This window comes from Parasteatoda tepidariorum, chromosome 3 (genome assembly GCF_043381705.1).
Source record: "Parasteatoda tepidariorum isolate YZ-2023 chromosome 3, CAS_Ptep_4.0, whole genome shotgun sequence".
In the NCBI taxonomy this organism is placed as follows: Eukaryota; Metazoa; Arthropoda; class Arachnida; order Araneae; family Theridiidae; genus Parasteatoda; species Parasteatoda tepidariorum.
Window position 1 is genome coordinate 60,941,668 of NC_092206.1, and position 16,527 is coordinate 60,958,194.

Below are 16,527 nucleotides of genomic sequence, written 5' to 3' on the forward strand. Positions count from 1 at the left end.
AGAGCCAGATTTTCAACAAACTAATCCAATATATATATATATATATTGGGTTCAGAATGTTGAAAAGATTTGGTAATGTTTATTTAACTTTAAAGAAAATGTATCGATAATGTAGAAATGTTTTTTTAAATTTATTTTGCAGAAAGTGTGGGGAGTAGAGAAAGGAGACACAGCATCAGCGTGTGTGAATCTCCTCCTAAGTCTGGTGACCAGACCTCACAGTGTGAAGGAACTCTGAAATATTCCACACCATTCTATGAATGTTCTAGTCGGACAAGATTCGACTATTGGAAATCTGTAAGTGATATCTCAATATATATATATATATATACATTACTATACCATTTGCTTGTACGAACTGATTTTCTTCTGTGAGTTATGTGTTTAAGGTAAGGTGTGAATGTACGCCATTTTTTATCAGAGTTTGGTGAATGCCAAAATTATAATTTGCTGATTTTGCTCTATTTCTATTAAATGGAAAGTAGTAATCCTGATAATTTTATTCAAAATTAGAGATTTAAAACTGTAAATGATGTTTATTAAATTGAAAAAGTTAGGTCCAATTTTTGACAAGATATATTAGTTTTTATAATATATTTCTTGCAAAAATATGCATAGTCAACATCTATTGTACAATTAAAATGTTTAGTAAAAATACTCATTTAAAATTTAATAAAGATACGATGAATTAACTTTTCGCACTATTGCTAAAGACGAGAATTTGATGGAATTAAAAATAGGGTGAAAAACATTCAACGAGTTTTATGATGAAGTAAACTTTTTTTTTTTAATGAAGCAAATTTGTTTGCAATGGTAACTGAGGAAATTAATTAATTTTAAATTAGATACCAATGAAATCGAGAAACGAATGTATGAAAAACCTGTGTTAAAAGAATCAAACATTTAAGGATCATTTCATTATCTTTGGGAGTCAACCGATGGAGATCTATTGATCCAGACTGTGTCAAATAGGCTCATGGTGACAGCCTTGGCCTGCGTCAGGATGTAGTATTGAAGAAGAAGATAATTTAATCGTATAATTTCTAATTTTGCTTGATAAATCTGCTTCGAGTTAGGAAACAAAAATGGTTGTGAATTAATCGTGCGGACAGCGAGTGGCAAAGAACAGGCGTGAAATCCCTTTGTCAATAAGTTTTTTTTTTGTATATTTTAATCATAAATAAATAAGATTCAACGTTATACTAATAAATGTTATCATAAAACTAAATTATGCATATTTTTTAAATTATTTCAAGCTTATATTACATTCATTTGCTGTTACTTAAATTTTGTTCAGCATCAGCAGCATAAGAAATTTATACGTAATTATCTTAGTAAGAGTTACCTGAATGTATACCAATCCGCAATAAGAGAGAATCAGTTGGTTTGCCGTTGAGGGGAAAGTTGTTTACTGCTTCCAATAGGTGTAAAGCCATTGATGCGATTTCTGAGGCATGCCTGTCTCCGTTCCTGACTGGTAATCCACTGACAACCATGTATGCATCTCCAACTGTCTCAACTTTGTACACGTCGTAATTTTCAAGGATGGCATCGAAACAAGTGTACAGATTATTAAGAAAGTCCACAACCTGATAAATAGAATTGTTCGAATCTAGTGTATTGGGAACTACTGCATTTGTCATTCGTTGAAATTATTTATGCACTGTTAAAATTATTATATTTGTTAATATTGCTTGTTCTAAGTAAAATTTTTGAAAATACTTGATATTTCTCGAGTAAAATTTTTATTTAATTATACAATATACCCTCATTTAGCCAAATCTTTAAATTTCACAGATCTGAGTGGTTGAAAGTACTAAGTGAGTATTTTCGGAGGGGAAGAAGGTACCAAGTGCATTTTGCAGCAAAGGGCCAACGCTTTTTTTGGCCAAAAATTAAAACTCCAAGAGAGCAAACGCTATGGCGCAAATTGTTCAAATAGATGCAAAATATTTATAGATCTCCCCAAATAAAAGCTTGCTAACAAAGAATAAAGGCAAGATATAATCTCTTTATTTCCTTTTGCCATCGTGTAAACTTCAAAGCTAAGTAATGAAATTCACTAAAATGCTATTAAAAACTTTTATCCCCTGAGTTCTGCAATTCGATTCACGTAGTGACGCTTAAATTAATTGAAGTTGAGATTGTACTATCATTCGAAGAAAAATGCGATTCCAACGTTCATGGAATTTTTAAAGTAGGTTTATGGTCGAAATAGTCATAATCAATGTGTTTTGCGATAGGTCTGAATTGGGTATTTGCAGCACTGGGAGAATTTTTAGTCGAGAGAAATGTATTGATTTAGTGTTTAATATCATATCTGATTTTTAACTATAACCAGAGATTTTGCAACTGGTATGAGTAGAATAATTGAAATTTCATAATAATCGAACTATATTTAGGTCTGGTATTCGTTGATACTATTTATGATACAAAAATAAAGTTTTTTTCGATAAAAACTTGTTTAATGAAATTTCAGCACTACAGCTGTCAATTATAAAGTTAAAAAACTTAAAACACTTTTTATCTACAAAAAACTTGCTATTTTATTTCAGTTTGTTAAAGTTCGAAGTTAGATTCCACTGCGTATCCATTTTTCATTGAAGTATTGATAAAAAATAAACCACTAACTTTTACCTGTAATATAGTTTTACTAGACATAATGAGTTATAATAATATGAAGCTAAAAACATTTGGAAAAAAAATTAATATCTATACCGAATATATTAATGTATTTCTTTAGCTTAGCATAGGAAAAAAAATATTCTTAAACTTTAGATCTTGAAGAATAAGGGATATTTAAGTAATTGAAATAAATGATCAAGTTCCACTCCGTCGAGAAAGTAAATATGTAATGAAGAAATATTAGATGAATTAGAATATTACATAATATATCAGTAATTATAGGAAAAAAAACGGTGCTTCTCTTGAGAAATTAATATCCAAAATATTTTTGAACAAAAAAAAAAAAACTTTATTATGTGATTATAAATGATACCTGAAAACTTCCCCACTCTTTTCTGTATACTTCCCCTAGCTTTGGCATGAGTTATGAACACTTTTTACTTTTTTAGCGTGGAGTTTTGGAAACGACGCATATATAATATAGGACGCATTTCAGATGAAAGCTTTTATTCTATAACGAATGAGATCAAGGAGTTTATAGGAAATCATTTTGTAGTTACAAAGATTTTCTTCATAATGAGTTCAATTCATATATAGCACCATTTCATAAAAGAAATAATTTCAAATCTGGAAATATTAGTCCTTCGAATTTAACTACTTATTTTATCAATTCCTGTTTCGTATCAATCATTTCAGTATGCAATATTACCATAGAAAATATATCTTACATGTTTAGATAGTCTTTGGACGCCAATGTAAAGGCTGGACATAAGTACGTGTCATAAAAAATAATTTTTGTATATAAAACCCTTATAACTTCTAAACTATTCACCCGATCGTCTTTGGATTGGTACCATTCGATTCAGCATTAGAAGATTCATTCGAAACAATGTCTCACTTGCCTGTTTAAAAGAAATTACTTAATAATTTTTTTCTAGACAGGGAAGAAAGCAAACGTCTTAACATTTCTTCTAAACTCTCCCTCATATCTCTCAAAAAAGGGGGAAGCGTACAAAGGAGGGTAGTTGAATTTTCAGGTATCATAACAAAGCTTTTTGTGAGAAAAAAATCTTGGGAATTCATTTTTCCAGAGAAAAAGTCTAATTTTAGTGGTCTATAACACAATAGCTACAACAAAAATCAGAACTCTTATGAATTTATTTTTATTTCATGATGTTAGGGTTATATCCTTACCAGAAGTAATTGTAACTGAATATACTGCTTACAGTTGAATATATTTTAACTTTTTTTCTAACGTTTGTGACTTGAATATACCAGGTAACTCGAAAATAAATAACAATTTGAAAATATAAGGAAATAAAAATGGAAGGAGAAAAAAAATGCTCTGTTTGCTGCACTCTGTTTAAGAAACTAAGGCTTCCCTTAAGTTTTAAAATAATTACTAAGTTCGTGAGCAGATGGCGCTTTATAGTAAGAAAAGATGTAAAAAAATTTTTCAGAATTTTTTTATTTTTATGCAGCAGTTTGGTGCAGTTAGAGGAAAAAACAACAAGAACTCCTGTAAATACTTTAATTCAAATGGTCTGATATGTAGCATAAAATCCTTTTTTGTAGTTTTTTCACTGAGACATCGTTACGAACATTCGTTGACGAACTTCTCAAGTGATGTCGAAATTTAAGGGGGGAAATATTTTGGCCTCGTATTCCTTTACACAACACTGCGAAATTTTCATTTCTTTTTCCTATCGTTTTACTTTAATTACTTCAGAGATACCACTTAAGACAGCCTATATCTTAATTTAATATATTCTAACTTAATTTATTTGAATTTAAATATGTTTTCATTTGAAAATAATATTGAAATAATATGTTCCTTACATCATGCAGAAATAAAAGTTTCACGCAGAAAAAAGCCCATTCAGGAAATATCCACATGAAAGTAACATTTATTTTATATATTTTTAGCGAAGCAAATGTAAATATCGAGAATATAACAATTTAAATAAACATTATTTTTCGCATAAGAAATGAAATATCTTTAATTTAAATTGTAAATAAGATACTTTATTAACTACAACTGAAAAATATTAATTTATGACCATTTGAGAACTATTCCCTGAATGGCGAAATTGATCTTAAATTGAAATACTCACTTCCAATGGACTGCTCCTTGCCGACATTGACGTAAAACCAACAATGTCACTGAAAAATATTGTTACACAGTCAAAAGATTCAGCTTGTACTTTATGTCCTTTTTTCAGTTGATCTGCAACATACCTATAAACAATGGTTTTTTAATGGAGAATAGAGCTAAGTGTATAAGATTAGAAATTTTAAGATAACAAAAATTACTTTAGAATAAGTAAATTAAAATTACTTTAGTGAATCATGATGGCAAACAGAAGTTTTAATAGGCCAAAAAGAATAACATCGAAATTCCTCAAACAAGCATCAAAGATCAATATTTATATAAAACCCAAATTCGACTACGAGTCTTGTATAGCTGCCAGTTACTGAGATAGCAGAAGATAAACTGCTGATCTTAGAAAGAAATATTTTCCAGATGGTAATGAGAATGAGATGGTAATGAGAATTTATGGTAATGAGAATGAAAATAACATATGGTGAATACTTTACAACAGTGAATTTTACAACAAATTTTAAGAACCCAACATCGCTCAAATTATTAAAACATATCGTATGAGATGCTTGGACACCTGCTAAAATTAGAAGACACCACTTCTACTAGGAAATCGACTTTTGGCAAACCCTCCGACACCAGAAAAAAGAGGTCTCCCAGTCATATGATCCGTCTATAACTGAGGACTTTTTATGTTACACTGTGATCAGTGCGAGCTGGAGGAAGAATTCGAATCGACCAGCCACTGCTAGGAGGATTCAAACCCCGGTTACCTCATTGGGAGACGAGTGTTCTATCGGCTGAGCCTCCATGGCTCTAGCTTGCTAGGTTGTCAGAAATCGGAGAACAGTAAATGTATCTAAAGGTGATAAGTAGAGAACAAGAGAACACTCATTGCGCATATATATATATATATATNATATATATATATTTAGTATCTAAAAGGAAAAAAAAGGGCAAACATACGAAGTTTTTAGCTAACGAACTAGAATTCATGAAAAAAGCGCTTTGTTTTCTTTGTTTGCTGTTAATTAAATTTTTTCCCCTATTATCATTAAAATATGGTGAGATGTTTGAAATTAAGAGCTGAGGTGTGTTACTCATTGCTTTAAAGTATTTTTGTAAATTCAAAATTGTCACAACATTTCGCAATTCTATACATTCTATTTAAGAAAAAAAAAACATTTATATTCAAAGAACTATATAGTAAAAAAATAAAAATGGATTTTGATAAATGTATGACATATATGATTAAGCACCATTTTCATTATTCAAAGTCTTTTTGTTTGAAAAAATTAAGTTTTATTAGAGTACAGAAATTTGTGTTAAAAATTCATATGTAAAAGAAGATAAAGAAAATAATAATTTTTAAATTTTTTTAACTAAGGGAAAATAAGCAATATTTTGTGATTTTATTTGTACTGATTTTAGAGTTAACACAATGGTTTTAATTTTTGTCAAAAATTAAATAAAATAAAAAAACTGTTTCAAAATTCTTGTTAATATTATACTTAACAATAACTATACCAAAAGAAAATATAAATTATACTAGAACGAAAAGTTTGGAGTTCGTAATAATTCTTTCTTTTAGAACTATGGAATTTAAGAGTTACATTTTAAAGAAATAATTTGTAAAATTTTTTAGAAAATACTGCTGCTTTACTATTTTCTTCAAATTTGATTTAGTGACTACAAAACAAATGTGATAAATAATAACTAGAAATTGTTTCGAAAACTATTATTATATTAGCATTCTTCGGCTTTGTATGTTATTAGTTTTAGTTCTAAATAGTTATTGGAAAATGTTTGGGAAACTTTTGATGATAAATTCTATTATTGTTTTAGCACTTACTTTGGAAGCATTTCATAAAGCAATGCATCGGTTTTCTTCTTTTCTTCGTTCAATTGATTAGTTCTCTCATCCACCAAGGCTTCCAAATTATCCGCATATTTTTCCATCATTAACAAAATATTATCGAAAATGTTAGGCTTTCTGGAAAATAGGACATTCGAATACAAAATTAAGCTGGGTAAAATGTTTTTGCTTATAAAATTTCGTAAATTTTAAGCAATCAAATCTTTTTCATTGAAAAAACGTTTTTGCTGATAGTTTTCATGTTATGAATGTATAAAAATTAATTTTAATCTGCCACCAATTTCAAGAATCTTTAACAATTACACTAAGTGATGATTTTTAAACATCTGTGCTTAAATAGTTTCAAGATTGGCAGGAGCTTAAGGACGAGATTCAAAAATTATTTAAGAGCCGGTTCGATTAAAACTTATTCTGAATAATTTTAAGAGAAAAAAAGAAATTAATATTGAAATATGAAAAATATATATTTAGACAATAAAAATTTTAAAATGATATTTAAATATTAAGATAAAATCTCCAGCTTGTGTTTAGTTCTTAAATACCTTTCTCAATATTTTTAATTTAAGTACCGGTACGTGCTAGCATAAAACTATCACAGCATGAATTTTTCAACCTAAATATTAATGGTATGTATTACCTACTGTAGTTCAAATAAGTTTGATTAAAAAATCAGTTAAAGAAATCCACTTTAACATCTTAACTAAGCCAAATCAAATCTTAACTAAGGGTAAGATTTATAAGCAGAAAATTAATTAAATACTCGAGTTTTGAATTTTTGGAGCAGCTCTTCAAAATCCATTTCTAGCGCCTAGAGAACATTAAAAGGTTGTATCGAAGTTACATTACATTACTACGGACTCCTAACAACTCGAATTCACGCATTAACTTTATTATATTTTTATTAATTATATTCTTATTAATTATATTCTTATTAATTATATTCCTATTAATTATATTCCGAATATTATATTCTGAATAGTGTTTTTAATTTATTTTTCTGAATATTATATTTAACTTTAAAAGAATATTATATTTAAGACGAATATCATGTTCTTTAAACAACTTGTTGATTTTTTTTCGGGATAAAATTTTATTGCCTTAATATTTTTAGCTAGAAACAATTTTCTGGCAATTTTCTATCGGAATTTCCATTTTTTTAAAAATAAATTTCTTAACTAAAAAACATTTCAAGAATTTCTAAATCTACATGGAGAAAAAAATTCTGGTAAAATTGACATTTCTGGTAGAAAAAAAACTAGTTAATGAAAGAGCCTTTTCCACAGAATTCTGATTTCTTTCTTTTACTGAAAAAAATTTTTGAAATATGTGTGGTTACTTTTTCTACCGCTTAAACGATCTCTCCCCTTAACTTTAGATTTAAAATATGAGTTACTTTTACACAAAATAATAAGCTTTATCGAGATCAATTTTTTATGCTCAGATCAAAATTTTATCATTCATTCAAAATTTTTGTTAATAAATATTTAACCAAAACAAGTTAAAAGATGTTATATTTTAGGAATGTATTATAAAGTATTAAATGCTTACACATTTAATACTTTCATTCATATAAAATTATTATATACTTTTAACGATATTATTCATTCTTTTTAACACATGGAATGTTTACACATTTAAACTCAAGTCGAATAATTTCTTACATTTCTCTTCGCATAGGTCTCAATTTGGAACGGATAATTTTAAAGTCAGGCCTATATTCTGGTTCTTCGCACCAGCATTCTTGCATGCAATTCAGAACACATTCTGGCACATTATCAGCCTCCAATTTAGATATATTTGGTCGAAGAGGAGGACACTTGTCTCGTTGGATCAGGCTTTTTATTATTTCTAGTGACAAAAAAATTGACAAGCATAAAAGAGCAATTGATAAATATAAAAATGTATTTATTAAGAATAAAAGAGAAATTGACAAAGATAAAAGTGGATTTATAAGAATAAAAGAGAAATTGATTAATATAAATGTGAGTTCATAAGGATAAAAGAAGAATGGATTAATAGAAATTCGTTTTAATAAGGATAAAAATGAAATTGAAGTAAAATTATACCTGAGGGTGTCATTTTAATATATCCGTAAGGTCCTTTTCTACCAATGATTTCATATAGTATTATTCCAAATGAATAGATGTCACCTTTTTGTGTACCCTCGTTTGGAGCATAAGGATCCCTTAATATCTCGGGAGATTTCCACAACAATTCTGTTTTGAAATGGCAAAAAGAAGTATTATTATTTTTATATAATTTTTTTATACAAAAGTTTAATTTTGTTTGAAACATCCAACAAGTTCTTTTAAACATTCACTTATGAATTTATATTAAAAATAGGTATTATTTATTGGTTAGTTTTTTAAGACTAACTATTTAATGAAGGTAAATTTGTACTTAAATTACACAAAGGGGAAATAAATTTGTAAGAAAGTCGCCATTTACTACTACTGCTTACTGACATAATATTTTAAAGTGGATTTCTTATTTCAAAGCTACTAGTAGCTTAGATGAATAACTTGGTCACGTCATTAAATTTAAGACAAAACATTGGAAATAAGCAACTACTAGGAAATGAGCTACCTTTAACCCTTTAACTACTTGAATGGGAAAAAAAGTATAAAGAGTTTGATTAAAAATTTGATACAATGACGTATTTTTCCCTTCAAAAAGTAAATTTATTATATATTATGAATATAAAAAGTAGACCAGTTGATTTACTTTTTACGCGTTCATATCCTTACTTTCACACTGTTCTTCAAAATCTTTTTCACAATCTTCAAAATCTAATCCAAACTTTAATTCGTGAAGTCCAAAATCAGAGAGTTTAACTACCCATCTACCATCTACCAGACAATTGGAAGTTTTCAAGTTCCCATGAGAGTGAATTGGAGAATCGTGCAGATAAATCATCCCCTAAGAAAAAAATTTTCAATTTAGATTTCATGATCTAAACAAGAAATGTATGACATTTTTGAAAACTTGCTTCTTTCTTCCTTTATTATACTAATGTGTATGAGGTTAATAATTAAGTTTTGAAGGAATGTAAATTAATATTTTTTTTTAAAAATATAATTTCCGTAATTTCAAATCGTAAAAAATAAAGAAGTAAAGGAATTTTTGTTAGAATAGCTTCAAGGAAATCCATTACCTTAAGGTTATTAAATCCATATTGAGCGACATTTTGAATTTCTATAAATTCATAAATATTTCAAATTCTTATATAAACTATTAAGATGAAATTTGGTTGCCTAGAGCCGTGCACCCCAACCTTTTCACCGTCACGAACCGGTCAACGATGATAAAGTTACCGCGGCCCGTTGAGGAGGAGCGGATGTTGATAGTTTTTATATTTTAAATGCCTTTGATCTATTAATTTTAATTTAATTGCATGCACACATGCCTTCAAAAGAAAAGAATAGTTGCTCACGTGGTACTGGTGTGGTTTTAGGCGACGGCTATCAGCGCTTAATTAACCTCTCGATCAAAGAAAGTTGCACAATTCCGAGAAAAATACACCACAGTAGTTAAAATGGAAATAATTTAATGTTCCTTTGGCGGCTCGGTACTATTTGTTCCACGGACCTGTTCCGGTCCACGGACCGGGGGTTGGGAACCACTGACCTAGAGTATCATTATTGTAAAAATGCTCGGAAAAACACAGCAAATTAAAAAAAATAAATAAAGACCCTAATAAAATTTAAACTATCCAGCTGCGTGAAAATTGGCAATTCCAATGAAAATTTTGATTTTTTTTGCCTGTCTATATTTAAAATTTTATTTATTAACTTTATAAATCTTTGTTCTCCGATTTTTGAAATTGAAATTGTAGTTTTTTTTGCCTTTTTGCTTGCTGACAAGCGAAACAGAATAGCAATCACATACTTTAAACGCATTTTCAGATGTTGATTTTTTTGATTGAACACTCATTTCAAAAAAAAGTTTTATATAAAATCCTTTGAAACTTTGTAGATTTTATATAACGTTAGCTATGTTTTGAGGTCTAAGTGTAAATTAGCTATGTTTTGAAAGTTAAGGTCTAAGCATAAATTTATCATTTTTATCATGCTTTTAGTGAGAACGTTTAGTGGTTAATAAGAATGTTAAGTCAAGATCTAAGTGTTAAGAGTGTTTCTAAAGAGTTTAGTTTAAAGCACAGGAATATTGATCTAGGAAAAAATTATACTGATATTTATGCATTACAATTTGTTATAGAACTGTTGGTGCTACATTAAAAGTCTGTAGTATTTATGCTCAAAATATCCCTTATATCAAAACATTTTTTAAAACAAATTTTAAAGTTGACTTTAGATTTCTAATGTTAGGATCCCTGCTCACTAAAAAATATAAAAATTTTAATAAGACTATTTAAAAAAAAAATTGGTTCAATTCAATCAGATACCTTAAAACGAATGATTTTTAAAGTTAAACAATGATATTTTAATTAGGTTTTAATTAAATCATATTAAAACTAGTAGAAAATGCCTTTCAAAATTCTCGTCCATATATTTTCTCCATTTGTTAAATTATTTTCAGAATATTGTTATGCATATTTTGAAATGAATGTCTGTGAAGTTTTATTCAACGTTGTTTTTTGAAGCTCTGTTACCTAGAAAAATAAAAAAGCCATAGTTAAAATGCCTTACACTTGAAGCAATGCAACGATTTTAAACTATATACATAATCTTGCCTTGAAAAATTATCTGGAATTTAGAACAGACAATAAACTTAAATATTTAAAAGTTATCAAACTTTTTTAAAAATCGCTGCCTTATTTTTAGTTTTTTCAAATTTTTATGAGCTTTGGTAATGCAACATTGGAGTAAGTTTTTTAATATTAAAAAATTAGACCAAAAATGCTTTTCATATTCACAAAACTGTGGATTTTCCTCATATTGACATTTTACGCCATTTTCAAATTAAGCGTAGACAGTGCTGGCTTTAGACAGGCTAAACTTGAACTAACAGTTATGATTAACAGTCTTCAAACTCGCAGCAGTTATTAAAAATATATATTATTCGCAAAAAAAGCATGTAATTTCAACTACTTACTAACTGACTACGCACAACAACGAATTAATGACAGCTACTTACTCTAACAATATCAGATATAAGGGATGAATTAAACATGTTGTCCAGCTTTACGTCTTCGTTTTCAAGGATATCCTGATAATTATATTAAAAATAAATTACTAAAGTAGTCTTATGTCAATCAAATTAAAAAAATAAAGCATAAAAACAAAGTGTTTGTAACAGAACTATTAAAAAATTAAAACAATCTGTTCAACTCCAAATAAAAAAGTAATCTGACCTTTAAGCTTCCTCTTGAGCAATATTCTGTTACTATACATACGTTAGGAGGTTCGATACAGGCACCAATAAATGAATTCAGATTCTCATGATGAAGATCTCGCATCTAAATGAAGAGACACATTTTTAGTTAATAATTTTAGTAACTTTTTAGTTCAAGTGTTTCATGAACGGATAATATTTTTCTCAAAATACCACATCCATATTCATTGACGCATCAAGCAGTCAGAAAACAAAAGTAAATCAAGTTACGCTGAAGTCAAAAATATACAACAGCAAGGATCGCAAGTCAACATTTAAGCGAGAAAGATAAAAGCAAGTTATTGAAACCTCTTGAATCATTAATGAAGTCAGGGTAAAAAAAATTAAATCCAGTTGGACTAACCATTAANCCCATCTACCATCTACCAGGCAGTTGGAAGTTTTCAAGTTCCCATGAGAGTGAATAGGAGAATCGTGCAGATAAATCATCCCCTAAGAAAAAATTTTTCAATTTAGTTTTCATGATCTAAACAAGAAATGTATGACATTCTTCCTCTATTATACTAATGTGTATGAGGTTTATAATTAAGTTTTGTAGGAATGTGAATTAATATGTTTTTTTAATATAATTTCTGTAATTTCAAATCGTTAAAATTAAAGAAGAAAAAGAATTTTTGATAAAATAACTTCAAGGAAATCCGAATAAAAATATGATCACCGAAGCCTTCATTTATTCTTTCTTTTGAAAATTCTGCTGCTCTTAAGCGCGTTTCTTTCAAATATAGTTTTGTCAATTTAGAATTAAATATTTTGTATTCTTTTACTAATTCAAGGAAATTCATAACCGTAAGGTAATAAAATCCATATTGAGCAGCATTTTGAATTTCTATAAATTCGTAAATATTTCAAATTCTTATATAAACTATCAAGATGAAATTTGGTTGCCTAGAGCCGTGCTCCCCAACCTTTTTACCCCCACGGACCGGTCAACGATGATAAAGTTACCGCGGCCGGTTGAGGAGGAGCGGGTGTTAATAGTTTTTATATTTTAAATGCTTTTGATCTATTAATTTAAATTTAATTGCAAGCACACATGTCTTCAAAAAAAGAATAGTTGCTCACGAGGTACTGGTGTGCTTTTAGGCGACAACTGGGCTAGAATATCATTATTGTAAAAATGTTCGTAAAAACACAGCAAATAAAAAGTAAAAAAATAAGTAAAGACCCTAATAAAATTTAAACTATCCAGCTGGGTGAAAATTGGCAATTCCGATGAAAATTTTGATTTTTTTACTGTCTATATTTGAAATTTCATTTATGAACTTTATAAATCTTTCAAACTTTTGTTCTCCGATTTTTGAAATTGAAGTTGTAGTTTTTTTAAAACTTTTTTACTTGCTGACAAACGAAGCAGAATGGCAATCACATACTTTAAACGCATTTTCAGATGTTGATTTTTTGATTAAACACTCATTTCATAAAAAAGTTTATATAGAATTCTTTGAAACTTTGTAGATTTTATATATCGTCAGCTATGTTTTGAGGTCTAAGTGTAAATTAGCTATGTATTGAAAGTTAAGATCTAAGTATAAGAATAGGAAACAGTTAATAAGAATGTTAAGGTAAGGTCTAACTGTGAAGAGTGTTTTTAAAGAGTTTAGTTTAAAACACAGGAATATTGATCTAGGAAAAAAATATATAGATATTTATGCATTACAATTTGTTATAGAACTGTTGGTCCGACTTCAAAAATCTGTAGTATGCTCAAAATTTCCCTTAAATTGAAGAATTTTTGTTAAACAAATTTTAAAGTTGACTTTGGAATTCTAATGTTAGGATCACTGCGCACTAAAAAATATAAAATTTTAATAAGACTATTTTTAAAAAAAAAATTTGGTTCAATTCAGTCGGATACCTTAAAACGAATAATTTTTAAAGTTAAACAATGATATTTTAATTAGGTTTTAATTAAATTATATTAAAACTAGTAGAAAATGCCTCTCAAAATTTTCATCCATATATTTTCTCCATTTGTTAAATTATTTTCCTCTGAAAATTCCAGAATATTGTTATGCATGGTTTGAAATGAATGTCTGTGAAGTTTTATTTAATGCTGTTTTTTGAGGCTTACCTAGGAAAATGAAAAAGCCATAGTGAAAACGTCTTACACTTGAAGCAATGCGATGATTTTAAACTATATATCTTATCTATATATAAACTATAATCTTGCCTTGAAAAATTATCTGGAATTTAGAACAGACAATAAACTTAAATATTTAAAAGTTATCAAACTTTTTTAAAAATCGCCAATTTTACGACATTTTTCCACCTATATAAAAATTATCAAAATTGCTGCCTTTTTTCAGTTTTTGCAAATTTTTATGAGCCCAGGTAATACAACATTGGAGTAAGTATTTTAATGTTAAAAAATTAGCCCACAAATTCTTTTCATTTTCATAAAACTGTGACTTTTCCTCATATTGACATTTTACGCCATTTTCAAAATAAGCGTTGACAGTGCTGGCTTTAGACAGGCTAAACTTGACCTAACAGTTATGATTAACAGTTTTCAAACTCGCAGCAGGTATTAAAAAAACATATTATTCGCAAAAAAGCAGAATTTCATATCACGACGGAGACTAGGGAAAAACAGTGTTAATTCAAAAAATTGGCACTAATAAATACTTAATATTACACTATATTGTTTAATTCAATTTAATTACAACTACTTACTAATTGACTGCTCACAACAACCAATTAATGACAGCTACTTACTCTAACGATATCAGATATAAGGGATGAATTAAACAAGTTGTCCAGCTTTACGTCTTCGTTTTCAAGGATATCCTGATAATTATATTAAAAATAAATTATTAAAGTAGTCTTATGTAATCAAATTAAAAAAAAAACAACATAAAAACAAAGTGCTTGTAACAGAACTATTAAAAAATTAAAACAATCTGTTCAACTCCAAATAAAAAAAGTAATCTGACCTTTAAGCTTCCTCTTGAGCAATATTCTGTTACAATACATACGTTAGGAGGTTCGATACAGGCTCCAATAAACGAATTCAGATTCTCGTGATGAAGATCTCTCATCTAAATGAAGAGACATGTTTAGTTAATAGTTTTAGTAATTTTTTAATTCAAATGTGTCATGAACAAATAATATTTTTCTCAAAATACCACATCCATATTTGATTTGATAAATGCATAATTTAGAATTATATTAATTCAAAATCATTATTAACAATTTTATCGTGAAAATCATCGACGCATCAAGCAGTCAGAAAACAAAAGTAAATCAAGTTATGCAGAAGTCAAAAATATACAACAGCAAGGATCGCAAGTCAACATTTAAGCGAGAAAGATAAAAGCAAGTTATTGAAACCTCTTGAATCATTAATGAANAATGAGATGCTTCAGTGATAAAGGTACGATAATGAAAGGAGTAAGATCGTGTGCATTATTGGTTAATTTAACATTTGGTAATCTGGAAATTTCTATTTTTTATTTCATTTTCAACTTGTCTAAAGATTAGATTTTAAGACGATTTTGACACAAAAAAAATTTTGTTCGGCAAAGCAAGGAACAAATAAAGCGAAACGAAGTTATTGTTATGTAAATTGTTATGTAATTTTTATGTTAGAATAAACAGACATTCTCAGATGGCGAGAAAACGAAATATATTGGAAATTTGAACGTTATCGAAACGCAAAAGTTAAAGTGGATTCTTAGTTTTATTTTTTATTATTTTTATTTATTTACTTATTTTATTTTATGAAACCCAAATACAAAGTATTGAATTTTTTGACTCAAATAAAATAAGATTTCATGTTTTTTTAGAGGCATTAAACTTCTCAGACGACACTTTACACACTTCAAGTAATTTTATTTTTTCGAGTGGAATAAACAGATATATTTTCTGAAATCTGATAAAGGATTTTGACAGACTTAGATGTACGTGTTTTCATTCCCATGTACATAAATAGAAGACAGAATGTCAAAGTTAAAAGAAAATAAGTTACCATTTTCAATTCCTTTTTCATTTTCCGTGTAATATCAATACTTTTTTTCTTCAGTTTTTTCACGGCTAACATACGTCCTTTATAAATTCCAACTGTTGTGTAGATGTTGGTATATCTAAAATCACCATCAGTATTGGAACTTAGAGATACCTGACTTGTTCTTATGATCGGATGTAAAGTTTGCTAAAAATCAATATTTTTTATTTAATTTAGGAAAACCAAAACATAGATAATTAAAAAACATGTTTCAAAATTTTTAGTTATTTAATATTTTATGAAATAAATTAGAACCACTTAAGGATTAAAGAAAGCATACACAAGTTGTTATATTACATTCAGAGCATCGGAAACTTACTTCACACATATTTTAAGAACTGGTCAGTAGAAGGCAAAAGTTTTGCGTTTATGTGTAAGAAAATATAAAATTTCAAAAAATTGCTAATTCAATTTCAGTCATTTTTTTTTCAAGCTGCATTAAACTATTTAAACAATAATTTAGATAAATTTTATTCTAATTCAGTTTTATAACAATTTACACAATTAACAATAAAATGTGGTTTTATTATGCAAGATAAAATTTGGTAAATTGGGTAAAATTTGGTA

At 28.0% G+C, this 16,527-nt stretch overlaps 1 protein-coding gene across 1 annotated transcript in view; it reads right to left on the bottom strand.

The window, feature by feature from the left end:
- LOC107442186 (guanylate cyclase 32E-like) overlaps positions 1-16,527 on the bottom strand; it is a 119,756-nt gene that overhangs the window by 7,557 nt on the left and 95,672 nt on the right. The window contains exons 10-18 of the mRNA XM_071178709.1: positions 15,925-16,107; positions 11,917-12,021; positions 11,700-11,771; positions 9,350-9,521; positions 8,669-8,818; positions 8,264-8,450; positions 6,579-6,719; positions 4,740-4,863; positions 1,346-1,589 (exon numbers count right to left, since the gene is read on the bottom strand). Coding sequence (XP_071034810.1) covers positions 1,346-1,589; positions 4,740-4,863; positions 6,579-6,719; positions 8,264-8,450; positions 8,669-8,818; positions 9,350-9,521; positions 11,700-11,771; positions 11,917-12,021; positions 15,925-16,107 — 1,378 coding nt within the window. The remainder of the gene's footprint in view (positions 1-1,345; positions 1,590-4,739; positions 4,864-6,578; positions 6,720-8,263; positions 8,451-8,668; positions 8,819-9,349; positions 9,522-11,699; positions 11,772-11,916; positions 12,022-15,924; positions 16,108-16,527) is intronic.